Source organism: Bubalus kerabau, chromosome 5 (genome assembly GCF_029407905.1).
Source record: "Bubalus kerabau isolate K-KA32 ecotype Philippines breed swamp buffalo chromosome 5, PCC_UOA_SB_1v2, whole genome shotgun sequence".
In the NCBI taxonomy this organism is placed as follows: Eukaryota; Metazoa; Chordata; class Mammalia; order Artiodactyla; family Bovidae; genus Bubalus; species Bubalus kerabau.
Genome location: NC_073628.1, coordinates 124,096,134 through 124,109,848, shown reverse-complemented (window position 1 = coordinate 124,109,848; position 13,715 = coordinate 124,096,134). Strand labels below are relative to the sequence as shown.

General features: G+C 41.8%; 1 protein-coding gene across 12 annotated transcripts in view; it reads right to left on the bottom strand.

Moving 5' to 3' along the window:
• Window positions 1–13,715, bottom strand: part of PTPN14 (protein tyrosine phosphatase non-receptor type 14) — a 190,255-nt gene that overhangs the window by 110,387 nt on the left and 66,153 nt on the right. For all 12 annotated transcript variants that reach the window (XM_055582980.1, XM_055582975.1, XM_055582978.1 and 9 more), the window contains one exon: window positions 7,502–7,823. In XM_055582980.1, the coding sequence (XP_055438955.1) occupies window positions 7,502–7,675 (174 nt within the window). In that variant the 5' untranslated portion in view covers window positions 7,676–7,823. The remainder of the gene's footprint in view (window positions 1–7,501; window positions 7,824–13,715) is intronic.

Below are 13,715 nucleotides of genomic sequence, written 5' to 3'. Positions count from 1 at the left end.
GTTACAGACACAGTCTTGGCAATTACTAGGGACCAGGGATTAAATCCAGTGATCTTATCTCAAGCATTCTGAAGAGGTAATCATCCAGAAGCAAAAGTTTAAAATACCTTGCATTAGGTTGTAAGGGTTTCTCTGTAGGAGCATATAGTTCAGTTGTAAATTAAGAAGCAGAAAGGTTGAGATGCCTCCACATAAAATATAGAGGAATTACATACAAGCATTCAAACCTTCACTGAGGTATGGAAAATACTTTAAAAGATGACTAGACACAGACTCTGAAATAGCAGTTCACGCAATTAAATTCCAACGGCTTTGGAAAATAAACCACCATACATCAGTTGGATAACTGCAAAAAACAACTTATGCGCAATCAACCTCTACTCTGGGTAGTCTGGGATTTCTATAACTGACACGTCTATAATTAACAACTGCACCATCTTCATTTTCCTAGGCAATCTCTTCATAAAAGTACAGGAAAAGAAACTGCAGAGTAACACAGACCCAAGAAGCAAATCTAGCCAAGAAAAACCCCTCCTTCAGAGGCTATACCACTCACTTGGAATGAACAAAAAGATGAAGACCAGGGGATTACCTCACCTACAATCTGTCTATCAAGAAAAGAGACACGGTGCCACTTTACCTTACAGAATTGACATTAAGCTGATAAGATTTCACATTATAATCTTTACAAAGAGGAAACACAGTACAAAATTCAGAAATCTCCCCAGCAGCCTACTCTTCAATTGTTTCTTAATCATGGTTGATTATTTTAGTCCCCTGCAAATACAAACACATCTAGATGTGTTTAAGCTGGCTATAAAACACAGCAAATTCCGCTATTATCTCACGGGGCCAGGGAATGAGGTGTTCGAGGACTCCCATTATCACAGATAAATTTCCAGTTCCCAAAAGATTAACATAAAATCAAGCCATAGCAATGTCTTTAGTGTAGGCTAGCTTTACTTTGATGAAAGGAAATGCATGTTAAGACGCTGTACCTTTATAAACTCTAGCCATTATGAAAATAGCAAAATGTGAGACACTTCTACCATAATTTTTAGCTTTGGATAAATCAGCTTTCAGTAAAGATGAAAATACAAATTTGTAAAAGAAAAGGGTGATAACTTAGAGGATAATCACCAATGCTATGAAACGGTTATGAATTTTTTAGGCTCCTTTAAAACCAGGACTCCCATTCCAGCCTTAGAAGAGACCCAAGAGTTATCAAATTCATCCTTCCACAAAGTGCTGGATTTCCTAATAAAAAAGTTTTCTATCTTGAATAGAATATGGCCAGGAAGAATAGTCTCAAGTACTTTTGTTATTTATCTCTCTTTAATTTATTATTTTTTAATTAAAGTGAAAGTGAAGTCGCTTAGTCATGTCTGACTCTGCGACCCTGTGGACTGTAGCCCTACCAGGCTCCTCCATCCATGGGATTCTCCAGGCAAGAATACTGGAGTGAGTTGCCATTTCCTTCTCCAGGGGATCTTGCCGACCCAGGGATCGAACCCAGATCTCCCACATTGCAGGCAGACGCTTTACCCTCTGAGCCACGAGGGAAAAAGTATAGTCAATTCTCTAACATATACAAAAATAGATAGCCAGTGGGAACCTGCTGTCTAGCACAGCGCAGGGCTCTGTGACAACCTAGATGGGTGGGATGGGGGTGGGGGTAGGAGGGAGGTCCAAGAGGGAGGGGATATATCTACACATAGCAGATTCACTTCATTGTACAGCAGAAACTAACACAAAATTATAAAGCAATTTCATTCCAATAAAAATAACTCAGAAAAAAAGGTAGAGTCAAGATTATTCCTAAAGGAAGTAAATCCAGCAAATTTTTACATTTTATTGGAATTATTTATATTCCTTATTACTATTAAAGTGGCCTCCTTGCTTTTCTTAGAGCAGCAGTATTTAGCAGAAATATAATGTGAGCCATATACTTAATTTAAAATTTTCTAGGAGCTACATTAAAAAGTACAAAGAAGTAAAATTCAAATTTCAATAAATTTTATTCAAAATGGTCATTCAAAGTATTATGCTTTTAATATGCAACTTCTTCCCTGGATCTTTCCTGGGTCGGGAAGATCCCCTGAAGGAAGAAATGGCAACCCACTCCAGCATCCTGAACCGGAAAATCTTATGGACAGAGGAGCCTGGTGGGCTGCAGTACATGGGGTCACAAAGAGTTGTGCACGACAGAGTGACTAACACTTACTTACTTATGTAATTAATATAAAAATGACTAATGAGATTATTTTAGCTTTTTGTCATACTAGATATTCAAAAGCTGCTGTATATTTTATACTTACCGCACATGTGAGTTTAAGCTAGCCACACTTCAAGCGCTCGATAGTCACATGTAGCCAATGGCCATCCTACTGGACAGCACAATCTGAAATTAGTAACTGGTCAAGGAACTGAAAGATTTTGGCTCAGTGGTAGATCATAGTTTCTATGACTGCTGCTGCTGCTGCTGCTAAGTCGCTTCAGTCGTGTCCAAGTCTGTGCAACCCCATAACGGCAGCCCACCAGGCTCCCCTGTCCCTGGGATTCTCCAGGCAAGAACACTGGGGTGGGTTGCCATTTCCTTCTCCAATGCATGAAAGTGAAAATGGAAGTGAAGTCGCTCAGTCGTTTCCGACTCTTATCGACCCCATGGACTGCAGCCCACCAGGCTCCTCCGTCCATGGGATTTTCCAGGCAAGAGTACTGGAGTGGGGTGCCACTGAGCCACCTAAAAATGCAACAAGGAGACTTATGAAAGGGTGAGAGTCCAATCTCTGGAGGGGCCTGGGTAATAGCTTTTTTATTAACTTTTTATTTTATACTGGACAATAATTGATTAACAATGCTATGTTAGTTTCAGGTGTACAGTAAAGTGATTCAGTTATCCATATGCAGCTATCTATTCTTTTCTGATTCTTTTCCCATTTAGGTTGTTGCATAATACTGAGCAGAGTTCCCCGTGCCACAGAGCAGGTCCTTGATGGTTACCCATTTTATAGCAGTGTGCACATGTCCATCCCAAACTCCCTAACTACCCTTCCTCCCACCCATCCCCATCTGGCAGCCATAAGTTCCTTCTCTAAGTCTGTAAGTCTGTGTCTGTTTCTGTAAATAAGTCCACTTGTATAATTTCTTTTCAGAGTCCGCATATAAGCAATATCATACGATATTTCTCTTTGTCTGATCTGAGTGGTTTGTCTTGCTAAGGAGACTACTGTATTGAGTGGTTCCTGTGTGCCTGACACTGTGATACAGCGGCAATTTTGCAAAAACTAACTCACTTAATCCTCTCAACAGCTCATGGAGGCTGCTACCCTTACCATCTGCATTCACAGATGAGAAAACAAAAGCACAGGGTACTACCCAAGATCACAGAGCAAGTCAGTGACAGAGCCAGGATTCAAACTCGGACAGTTTGGTTCAAGTTCACATTCCTAGCCACTAAACTCTGCTGTTCTCCATGTGTTTATTTTTCAAATATAAGAGTTAATCATAAGGCAGCATTGTTTTTAGCTATTTTTCTCCCAATCTAGGGCAGTTATTTTTCAAGCCATGTGGGGGGTGGGAAAGGCACAAGGAGATGGGACTCCAGAAAATCCTATCAATCCCCTCAGCAAACAGAGCAGCTCCATCTTATCTATTGGAGTTCCACACAAGATTTTATTTGGGGGTAAGGGAAAGGGTAAAATCCATTGATTCAAATATACTGTAGCTGTATTATCAGAATTCTAAATTTTCTGAGCCTCCTGTATCTCTCAAGTCTCCTCCTTAATAAAAGTTCCCAGTCAGAAACTCATATCTTTTTTTCTGAACTCATTCAAAAGAATTAAATTTTTTTTCTTAAAGGGTTCATTTTATTTCCTCTTACCAGGTTCTTGTTAGGTCTAATTGGCATCTCTGTGAGAAGGGAAAGGCAACCCACTCCAGTATTCTTGCCTGGAGAAGCCCATGGACAGAGAAGCCTGGTGGGCTATAGTCCATGGAGTCACAAAGAGTCGGACACGACTGAGTGGCTCACTCTTGCGCTCACTTACTTCCTCCCATCACCCCAATCCCCATCATTTTCCTGCCACTTGGTTCTTTCTTACAAGGCAAGGTGCCTGTGCCATGCTTCACCCTAGAATCTTTCGATGGCTTTCTATTTCAAGGCAGTGTTTTATTCCCTAAAGGAGTCAAAGAGTATTTATTAGAAGGCTTAAATAACTGTGCAACACCGAGCTCAACACATATTTTTTTTTAACTGCAGGACTTATGAGAGTGTTTCTCAAAGCATCTTACCACGGCCCCTTTCTCTGCCACCACACGTCCCTGGGAATTAGAACAGTGGAGTCAGCCTACCTGGACCATAAAAGTGGACGGCAAGGGTAGTCGCCTGGCAGACTTGTAAGAAGCATTAAATGAGCTGATCAACAAAAGGTGCTCGGCATAGCACGCGGTGCATTAAAAGGTGGTGATTATTTTAATTATTTTTGTGACACGTTTTAGGAACAATGTCCTATGGGATCTGTTAACAGTTAAAAGTACTTAGACACATCAAACCCTTCAAAAGTGGTCTCCACCTATCTACCCACCTGCTCCTTCCTCCCCTCCATAACCCCTACACACACACACACACACACACACACACACACACACACACATGCACACAGATCAGTACAAACTGCCCTCTGCCCTTCCCTGAAAATTCCATGTTCCTTCCTGTTTCTATACCTTGGCACAGGATGTTCCCTTTGCTTTGTTTCTTGTTTTTCCTATTCTCCCAGCTCTCAGGGTTTTGGGAGCAGGGACCCTGTCATATTCTGCTTCCCCAGGAGATAACTGTTTACTGATCACATGAACCAGGCCTGGGAACCGAAATGGCAGCAAAGCCGTGCACTCAAAACCAGAATTGACCTTCGAAAAGTTTACCATATTAGTTCAGGGATTTTTGAGAACAAGCCCACTGTTCTCCTTGCTTGGCCCTGCAATAAACCTTTTTTTGGCCCCAAACTCGGACATGTTGGTTTGGCCTCACTGTGTATCAAATACACAAACCTGCATTCAGTAACATAGGAACCTGCATTCAATAACAGGAGGATGGAGTCATACAGGACGCAGTCAAACGCCAGTAGAGAGACAACAAGGCCTTTGGTGACCCAAGGTGCCTCAGGATGACCCTTTATTTTGCTGGAAGAGGAATATGTGTTTAACCCTAAAACACGTATCCTTTCACATTAACGCTTGAGTATATTTTTAAAAATCACTGTTCATTAAATTAAAAAACAAGTTTACCATATGGACAGAGATCATTGTACGTTTGTCAAAATCCACAGAACGTATAACACCAAGAGTGAACCCTCACGTAAATGACGGACTTTGAGTGATACGATGTGTTAATGTGGGTTCACTGACTGTAACAAAGGCGCCACCCTGGCGTGGGGTGTTGATAGTGGGGAAGCACTGTGGGCGGGACACTGCTTTCCACTCAAATTTGCTATAAACCTAAAACTGCCTTAAAAACTACAGCCTATGTTTTTTGGGGTTTTTTTTTGACCACAGCATGTAGCTTGCAGGGTCTTAGTTCTCCAACCAGGGACTGAACCCGTGTCCTCTGCCACGGAAGCATGGGGTCCCAAACACTGGACTGCCAGGAAATTCCCTACAATGTTTTGGGCTTTTTGTTTTTGTTTTTTGGGGTGCATTGGGTCTTAGCTGTGGCATGTGAACTCTTAGTTGTAGCATGTGAGATCTTGGTCCCTGCCCAGGGATCAAATCTGGGCCCCCCTGCATTGGGGGCGCAGAGTCTTAACCAATGAACCACCAGGGATCCCCCCTAGAGTCTATTTTTAAGTTATCTAATACAACACCAATTGTAATTAATGTATATCAAAATTGAAATCAAAATTTATTTTATTTTCTTAATATAAAGCTGAGAAGGCAATGGCAACCCACTCCAGTACTCTCGCCTGGGAAATCCCATGGACGGAGGAGCCTGGTGGGCTGCAGTCCATGGGATCACTAAGAGTCGGACACGACTGAGCAACTTCAGTTTCACTTTTCACTTTCATGCATTGGAGAAGGAAATGGCAACCCACTCCAGTGTTCTTGCCTGGAGAATCCCAGGGACAGGGGAGCCTGGTAGGCTGCCCTCTATGGGGTCACACAGAGTTGGACACGACTGAAGCGATTTAGCAGCAGCAGCAAACTATAAAACATGCATGCTTTATGCCGATTTACACATGGATGCTTAAATGCGTACACCCCAATGTGCTACTAATAAGGAAAAAAGAGCCAACTATCAACCACCAAGGTCAGAACCTTTCACATGCTTATCCAATTGTGTCAGTTACCAAGCTACATGTATCCTTTGGGCAGGACAGTCTCCTCCACAGGAAAAGAAAAGTCAAAGGAAGACCTGAACACCGAAACCAATGTATAAACATGAAGACCAGTCAGAGAAACAAGTGCTCAGGTGAAACAGTCCTTCAGAGGATAAGAGGCAGCCTGTGGTAGGTGCCAAGGGGAGAGGAAGACCTTCCCTGACCCCAACTCCTTGTGCAAATGGAAAGAGGGTGTGGATCCTGAGAGGTGAGGAAACAGATCAAATGTGATCATTTTTCAGAGGGACCACCCTGAGAACTGGGCAATGATATCCCAGGGCCCACGGCAATCACAGGCTGTTCCTTACCCTAAGGAGGGCTTGACTCTCAGGGGTCTGCCATCATTTCAACGCTGGCAACCATTCAACCACGGTCCCTTACCTACCAGCCTACAAAGCTCTCAAGAAACAAATGCCTGAGTGGGTCTCTCTCAAAAGTCTCTTCTCCTGAATGTCTATAAGGCTGCAAAACAGCAGGGCTTGCTTATTACCAAAGGGCATATTGCTCTAGGCGTCTCTTCTAAAGAGAGGTATCGTGACTGTCTAAATGGTGAATCCTGGCTTTGCTTAAAGCCCAAAGAAAACACGGGTCATGAGGAATCTTAAGAGGAACAAAACTCCCATTTTACAAGCTCCCACAAAAAAAGCTTCAATGGTCATGCTCACAATAAATGCTTTTTTCTTTTTTTTCTTTTACCCTCTTTGAAGAGGAGAGTATAGAAACAAACAAAAAATAAAAGCAGCTATATCCACCCTGTATGTGGGAGTTTTCTCCTTGATATGTAGCTGGAACATCAAAACCCCAGCTACCCCACTTGATTGTTTTTAAAGAGAGTATATGACTTAGGGGAGGAGAATCTCATTACAGCCTCCTCATGGGCTGAAAGCAAAGGGGAACTGCCACACACACAGCCTTATTTCCTTCCCCCCACCGCCCCCAGCCCCATGCAAGCTCTAGGGGGTGTCCTTGCTTCTCACAGCATCAGAGCAGGTCCCCGCATCCACAGAAAGGTGTTACGAGGGAGGCCACGCTGGGACTCACAGGATGCTTAGAAACCAGGCTGAGGCTGACAAGCCGAGTCCTGGGCTGCGCTGTGGCCTCTCCACTCCTCACACACGCGCCCTTACCTCCCGCAGCTCCAGCCTCTGGGCCACCGCCTCCAGGCACTCCTGCCCCGTGCTCTCCACAGACAGCGTGCACTCGATGACACTGCTGTCCAGCAGGCGAATGCGGGTGACAAAGCAGTTCTTGCTCAGGACGTTGTAGCGCCGCGTCCGGCGCAGCTTCAGGCCAAAAGGCATGGCTCTGCAGGCCTGGGATGCTGCCCTCGTGTCCTGGCGCCCACGCCCTTGAGATGGCCTTAGCAGCTTCGTGATGGGGCACTACCACCCGTGCTCCTCCAGGTGCGGAAAAAGGCATCCATGCCCGGAGTGGTGCTCCGGAGGGTCGCTGCAAACACAAATGTAGAAGCAAGGTTACGGGCTGGAAGGGAAGCTCCAGGCGGCACATGTTCCTCCCACATGAGCACATCCCCCTGAGGCCCAGATTCAAGAGCCAGATTCAAGATGCTCCCAAGCGCCTTGGTGGAACCTGTGCACTTGACCTTATCTTACAAGAGTGATATGACAAGATCCACTTTATGGCTAGAGACACAGATGTCCAGAGAATTAAAAGGACTCCAAGAAACCACGTGGCAAAGGCAGTATTCAAACCAATGTCTATGCAACTTCAATTTACATTTTTTAAGAGATCACATTTCATTTATTAGATAGGCACAGACAAAAAAAATTAGTAATACCCATCACTGAGGAAAATGCTGGGTAACATTTTTTGGTGAGAGTGTAAACTGATGAAATGCTAAAAAAACAAAGCTTGGTTACCAATAATACATAAAACTTTAAATGTATATATCCTTTTACTCTCTGAACTACTTTAAGAAATATTTTACAGAGATACATTTGTCCAAGTTTGAAAAGGACATCCACTGAAAAATTGTTTATAAGTAGCACTCTAGTATTCTTCCTGGAGAATCATGGACAGAGGAGCCTGGTGGGCTACAGTCTATAGGGCTGCAAAGAGTTGGACATGATTGAAGCAACTTAGCATGTACATATAGCATAAAATTGAAATATTTTCTCTATCAACAGAGGATTGGTTACATAAGTAGTACTATACCCACAGAGTGTAAAAATGTGTTATCACTGACAACTGAAATAAATATATCATTTGCAAAGTTGTTTGAATTAGGCTAGGTAGCTAGTGTTTTTAGTGTGGCAATCTAGGACATAGAATTAAATGGAATTTAAAAAAGCAAGATGCTTACTGTATGTATAGATTCCAGTTGCATAAAATTAAAAATATGTAAAGAAAGAAATATTCTTGTGTATATATTAAATATTTCTGAAAGGATGCACAGAAAACTGTTGGGTGGCTGCTTCTTGGGAGAAGATATCCCAAGATATCTCTTGGGAGAGATATCTTTTACTTTTCTGTGTGTTCTAATAAAGATTTATTCTTAATCTACTTACAGAGTATCACTTTTATAATTGAAAAAAATAGGTAACCAAAACATGTGCTGCGAGATCACTGATGATAGAAGGAAAAGTTACTATATTAACTCTGGTTGAGTTAAAAACTGAATATTTATGACAACGCAGGTAAAGAAAATCTCTTTCAATGTATGAAAGTGAAAGTGTTAGTCACTGAGTTATGTCCCACTCTCCGTGACCCCATGGACTTGCAGCCCGCCAGGAATTCTCCAGGCAAGAATACTTGCCTGGAGTGGGTAGCCATGCCCTTCTCCAGGGGATCTTCCCGGCCCAGGAACCGAACTCTCTCCTGCACAGCAGGTGATTCTTTACCCTCTGAGCCACTGGGAAGCTCCTTCAGTGTACCATGGTAGTTTTAATGATGGCTGTTTCAGGTCAATAGAATTATGAGAGACTTTGTGGTTTAATGTTGCTTTGACTACTCTTGATTTTCTGTTTTTATTGTTGTGAACACTGCTTTAATGATCGGGGAAAACATAGTGAATAAAATATTATGTTTACTTAAGAACCAACCTTCTATTAAAACCATCCAACAGCTTGTACTGAAGTCAGTGTAACCATAAGGTTGGAGAAGTCTCAGATAGGCAGCAACACTTGGAGTTCAATAAGATATTTATCTCTCATTGCCCCTCTTCACCCAGCTACCAGAAAGTTTGCTTCAAGTATCATTAACTTCAAACTTCTTAAGTCTCTTCTCTATTCTTTTTTAGATAAACTTTTTATCTTATATTGGAGTATAGATGATTAACAATGTTGTGTTAGTTTCTGGTTTATAACAAAGTGATTCAATTATACATATACGTGTATCCTTTCTCAAATTCTTTTCCTATTTAGGTTGTTACATAATACAGCCTGTCCACTCAAGAAAGAAGGAGTGAAATTTGAACTTTTTTTAAACTTCTAAATTTATTGTCTCATTTCAACCCCATTACCAGCTGTCTGGTGTTGACTTATAATCCCTATTTTACAGATGGAAAAAGTGGGGTTCAATGATTTAAGCAATTTGTTGATCCTGAACTTAAAATCTAATCTTGCTCCTCTTTTAACATTATTTGTCTTTATTTTTAATACTTATACTTATTTTCTTATTTACTGTATTATCTTATTTATTATTGGGTGATAGAAAAAGATGAATATGCATTTAATTATTAATTATAAATTAGTAATTAATGATGAGTTAGTCTGCAACTTTCTTTTTTTTAAGAAAAAGTGAATACATGAATTCTTTAATGTACTTAAAATCACAGCTGTATCCTTTTTTCACCAAATATTTAGACAGATGTGGGGAACCACCCTATTCTCATTTTGTTCCTTTACAAAATGCTTGATGCAAAAGCCCATCACCAAACTACACCAAATTTAACTCACTAATAACAAGATTTACTGACCCCCAGATGTCCCATGAATGCCAGTGATGACATTATTGCCATGGACAACACAAGAATAAAATAACAACAACAAAAGCAGCTTTACCATCCGCCCTGTGCCAGCAAGGCTCTCACTGGAAGGTTTCTAATGCTCTCATCTTCCAAAGAAGCCAGACATGTCCACATGGCCTCTCTGTTCAACTTTCTGTTTCCCGTGAAGCACAAAGAACCATCTCCTGTTCATATGATCGTTTTGTTAATTTGATTCCCTAAGTCAGGCTGCTACCTCTGAGCCCCCAACACTTAGACAAACAGGAATAGCTACTTGCAGGAATTCTTGAATTAATAATTCTAATGGCTTCAATATTTAGAAATCACTCCTTGTCAGAAATCACCCCAGGCCTCAAGCCAGGAGGTTGTCAGGACACAACCCTACAACACAGCCAAACACACTCCCGAGCCTCCCTGGGCCAGCCTCTGATGTCTGCCCTCGGCACATTCCTCAGCGTGACAGGTACATGTTTTATGAAGGCTTAAAATACATATGCAAGAGACCTGGGCTTGGTAAAATAGATGAACGTTTCTAAATCACTTTATGTTGGCAGAGTGTCGTGTTTACCTCCAAGATAGGCCAACCTGATGATCTCCTGATATCGGCAGAAAAAAACACGGTGGGACCCACCCAAAAAAGGAGAAAAAAGAGAGAGAGGATCAGCATTCAACTACGGAGTCCTTAAAGAGCTTACCCCTCTCACATTTCCATGAACTTGCTAAAACACAGGGCAGGAGACATCAAGATTCGATTCCTATACTGAAAAACTAGAGAGGCTCAGAGAGAGAAAACTATTTGCTCTGTGGGCACGAGTCACATTTCTCGTCCTGGGCCGGGTACTTTACCTTTGGGCGTGTCTCTCTGAACGCCCAGGGAAGAATGCGGCTGGCTTGGTGCACATGTATCCCAGCCACTACTAAACACAGTCCCTGCTTTTAAATACATATTTGACAGGACACAATCCATAATACGGTGATAAAAAGTACACCATACAACAACATGCACAGATAAACACTGTTTTTATAATGAACAAAAAAATTAATGGGGAAATAAACAAATAAATGGGGAAAAAAGTAAGTTCTCCAAAATGACTGTTATCTCAGGGCCCCATGGTGATGGTATCAAGCAGAACTCTCATTTTATATTTCATATATTGTACAATCATCCATCAGTCTCTGCAGGAAATTGGTTCTAGGACCTCAACAGAGACCAAAATTCGAGGATGCTCAAGTCCTTATATAAAATAGCACGGTGTTTGCAAAGAACCTATCTTATACTTTAATTCATCTCTAGATTACTTACAATACCTAATACAATATAAATGCTTTGGAAAGAGCTGGCCAGTCTGGCAAACTCAAGTTTTGCTTTTTGGAACTTTCTGGAACTTTCCTTTTCAAAAATATTTCTGAAGTTGGTTGAACCCACATATGTGGATCCCGTGGCTACAAAGGGCCAATTGTATTTCTGAATTGTTCTAACATTTTACAACTGCCTTATTTTTGTAACTAAAGATTCTTTTCAAATATACTAGCAACAGAAATGGTACATCAGGTGCAACATCTGACAATACACCTCCTAGAAAATACTTATTTTAAATTTTAAAGAACTTTTGAAATCTTCATTTTGCCAGACACTTGCCAGGTAAACTGTCAACAAAAAAGCTTAAAAGAAAACTGGTCTGGTTCCTCTAAAAGTCAATGTCATGAAAAAAAAAATTGAACAGGAAGGATTGGAGGCAGACTGCTCCAGAGTAAGAGAAATCTGGAGTTAAAAACAAAATGCAATGGGTGACCTTCATAAAACTGAACTTGGAAAAAAAAATAGTTGTAAAACACATAAGACATTAGGGAAATCTGAAATAGGGCGTAGAAATGAGATGATATGAATGTTTTATGGTTTTCTTCTTTTTCAATAGTGGAACTGTGGTTATGTTCATCCCAGATTGCTTAGTGGTAAAAAATCTGCCTGCAATGCAGGAGACACGGGTTTGATTCCTAGGTCAGGAAGATCCCCTGGAGAAGGAAATGGCAACCCAGTCCAGTATTCTTGCCTGGAAATCTCATGGGCAGAGGAGCCTGGCAGGGTCTATGGGGTTGCAAAGAGTCGGACACAACTTAGTGACTAAACAACAACAACAACATTATATATTTAGGTGTAAAAAGTCACTCACTTAACAGAAGGAGAGAGAATTCCAAATGAGCTGAGCAGTTCTGAGATTCAAAGTTTAATCTCAGGGAACAGGACACACTCAAACCTTGGTAGGAGAACTGGATTCATCCAGAGAGGCCGAGAATGGGTGTCAATTATTTATCCCCAGTTTACTCATCCATAAAGATAAACTCAACCTCAGACTGTGCTCAGTTGCTCATTCATGTTTGACACTCTGTGACCCCATGGACTGTAGCCCACCAGGCTCCTCTGATTATGGGATTAAGGCAACAGTATTGGAGTGACTTTACTCACCTGTAAAGATAATCTCTTCCCAGGTGTTTGTGAGGTGCCAATGAGAAAACATTTCCTGGGTGTGCTCAGTAAGTGTGGGTGTTTTCCCCTCCTATGCCTCTAGCTGTGAGCTGGGTTTGCTCAAGGATAGCAGAGCAGGTATGTTTCAAAAGGACTTGAGGATCTTGCCACCTACTGTGGACAAAGTCTTTTAAAAGAGAAAACAGGCAGGGACTTCTCTGGTGGTCCAGTGGTGGAGACATTGCCTTCAAATGCAGGGGGTGTGGGTTAGATCCCTGGTCAGGAAACATATCCCATTTGCCTTACAGCAAAAAAAAAAAAAGAACCCCAAAACATAAAAGAGAAATAGCACTGTAACAAAGTCAATAAAGACTTTTTAAATGGCCCACATCCCTCCCCCTCAAAAAAAAATTTAAAAAGAAAAAGGCAAAACAAAGAATATAAAGTTTAGCATGAAGCCATGACAATTCCATGGTGAAACCTGACCAAGTGTAAAACAAAATCATGGCCTCTCCCAGCACTGCTCCCTTGCCATCCCCCTGACTCTGACATCTGGAGCAGAAATGAACCAGCCATTAGAGGAAATGTCCCATTACCAGCCCATCCTCAGTGGGTCAGAAGACTGTCATCTCAGGCAATAACGTGTATAGAGTGTGTGGTGTCAGCAACTGGTTTGGGGTTTGGTTTCTTTGGCTTGTTTTTTGGTAGAAGGTTGATTCTAAACTGGTTTTATAACCCATTTGACTGTGTCTCGGAGAAGGCAATGGCAACCCACTCCAGTTCTCTTGCCTGGAGGATCCCATGGACGGAGGAGCCTGGTAGGCTGCAGTCTGTGGGGTCTCGAGGAGTCGGACACGACTGAGCGACTTCACTTTCACTTTTCACTTTCATGCACTGGAGAAGGAAATGG